Source organism: Poecilia latipinna, unplaced genomic scaffold (genome assembly GCF_001443285.1).
Source record: "Poecilia latipinna isolate Pla-1442-1.1 unplaced genomic scaffold, P_latipinna-1.0 Scaffold1177, whole genome shotgun sequence".
Classification (NCBI taxonomy): Eukaryota; Metazoa; Chordata; class Actinopteri; order Cyprinodontiformes; family Poeciliidae; genus Poecilia; species Poecilia latipinna.
Window position 1 is genome coordinate 10,572 of NW_015113793.1, and position 1,325 is coordinate 11,896.

Sequence of the window (1,325 nt, forward strand, 5' to 3'; positions counted from 1 at the left end):
TATAGATATAGATATAGATATAGATATATATATATATAGGCTGGACTATTAAAAATGATCACAATAAAATAAATACATATGAAAGTTTGTAGTTCTAAAATGACAAAATGTAAATAATTATGATAATAGAAAATGAATCTGCAAAATCTATACAAGAAATCTTTGTCAAAATGGTCTTATTAAATATTAACTCTGGCATTGTTTGTAAAGTTTTAATTATACCAAGTAACTTCACTTAGTAATGCAAAATTAACCAATGGTCAAAAATTGAAAGGTAAGGTTACTCACGTTGTACGTTGATGAACAACCTGTCACTGTAGTGAGAACATGATTCAGACTGACCAGGGAAGCAGCAACTCAATTCAACCTTAGCGGGTGCAGAACGTTTTGCCATCTGCAGCAGCTCAGTTCCAGTAAACGTCTGGTTGCAGGAGAAACCCTGATTTGTTCCTCCACTTAAAGTGTATAAGAAACATCGTGAACTACGCCGACCCTCACAGGTCAGGATAACTGAGGCCGTCTCTATGATCGCTGACCGACTCGCTGTTAGATTAACTGGAGGAAAACCTGAAAGATGAAACATTAAGTCAGATATTAAAAGGAAATAATGTCAAGTGAATTTGATCATTTATGTTTTTTATAACTGACCTTCAGCCCAGAACCCATGAAGGGAACCTACTGGGGAAAAAGTCACAGATTAAAATAAAACTTGTTTAAGTGTAAAAAAAAAAAAAAAAAACTCGTTTATATACATTTTACAAATCTAGATTGATAGAATGTAAAGGACAACTTACAGATGAGGATGATACAAATCATATTTTTTGCCATGATGGAGGAAAGTCCTTCAAACACCAGTGAGCAGAGATGAGACTGTGAGGGTCACATGTTGGTTTGACTCGTTTCATTGCTCTGAAAAGGAAAACCACAACACACCTCAGAATATATTAACAGCATTTGAGAACCCACAGAGAACTGAGAGGCCGTTCTATAAAAGTATAACACATGTAGGTGCTGCTGACCTCAGCGGAAACTAACAACTGTGCAAACATGAGTCTCTATTGTCTTACTTAATGTTGTTCAAGTTACGATTCATAACCAGATGTAACAGAGGAAGACAACATTCTGAACAGCAAACGACTAAAACAGGCTCAATAAATTGCAATATCAAACAATTCCCATAATATTTGTGATGTGCATCAAAAATGTGCATCCTTGGGCTGCCACCTTATCGTGGTGGAGGGGTTTGAGTGTCCTAAGGATCCTAGGAGGCAGACAGGTCCTAGGTGAGGAACCAGACTAAGTGCAGCCTGAAGACCCCTAATGAT

General features: G+C 36.8%; 1 protein-coding gene across 1 annotated transcript in view; it reads right to left on the minus strand.

Moving 5' to 3' along the window:
- Positions 1-868, minus strand: part of LOC106960318 (uncharacterized) — a 6,938-nt gene extending 6,070 nt beyond the window's left edge. Inside the window, exons 1-3 of the mRNA XM_015053360.1 lie at positions 795-868; positions 649-675; positions 289-567 (exon numbers count right to left, since the gene is read on the minus strand). Coding sequence (XP_014908846.1) covers positions 289-567; positions 649-675; positions 795-828 — 340 coding nt within the window. The 5' untranslated portion in view covers positions 829-868. The remainder of the gene's footprint in view (positions 1-288; positions 568-648; positions 676-794) is intronic.
- Positions 869-1,325: the final 457 nt, after the last annotated feature.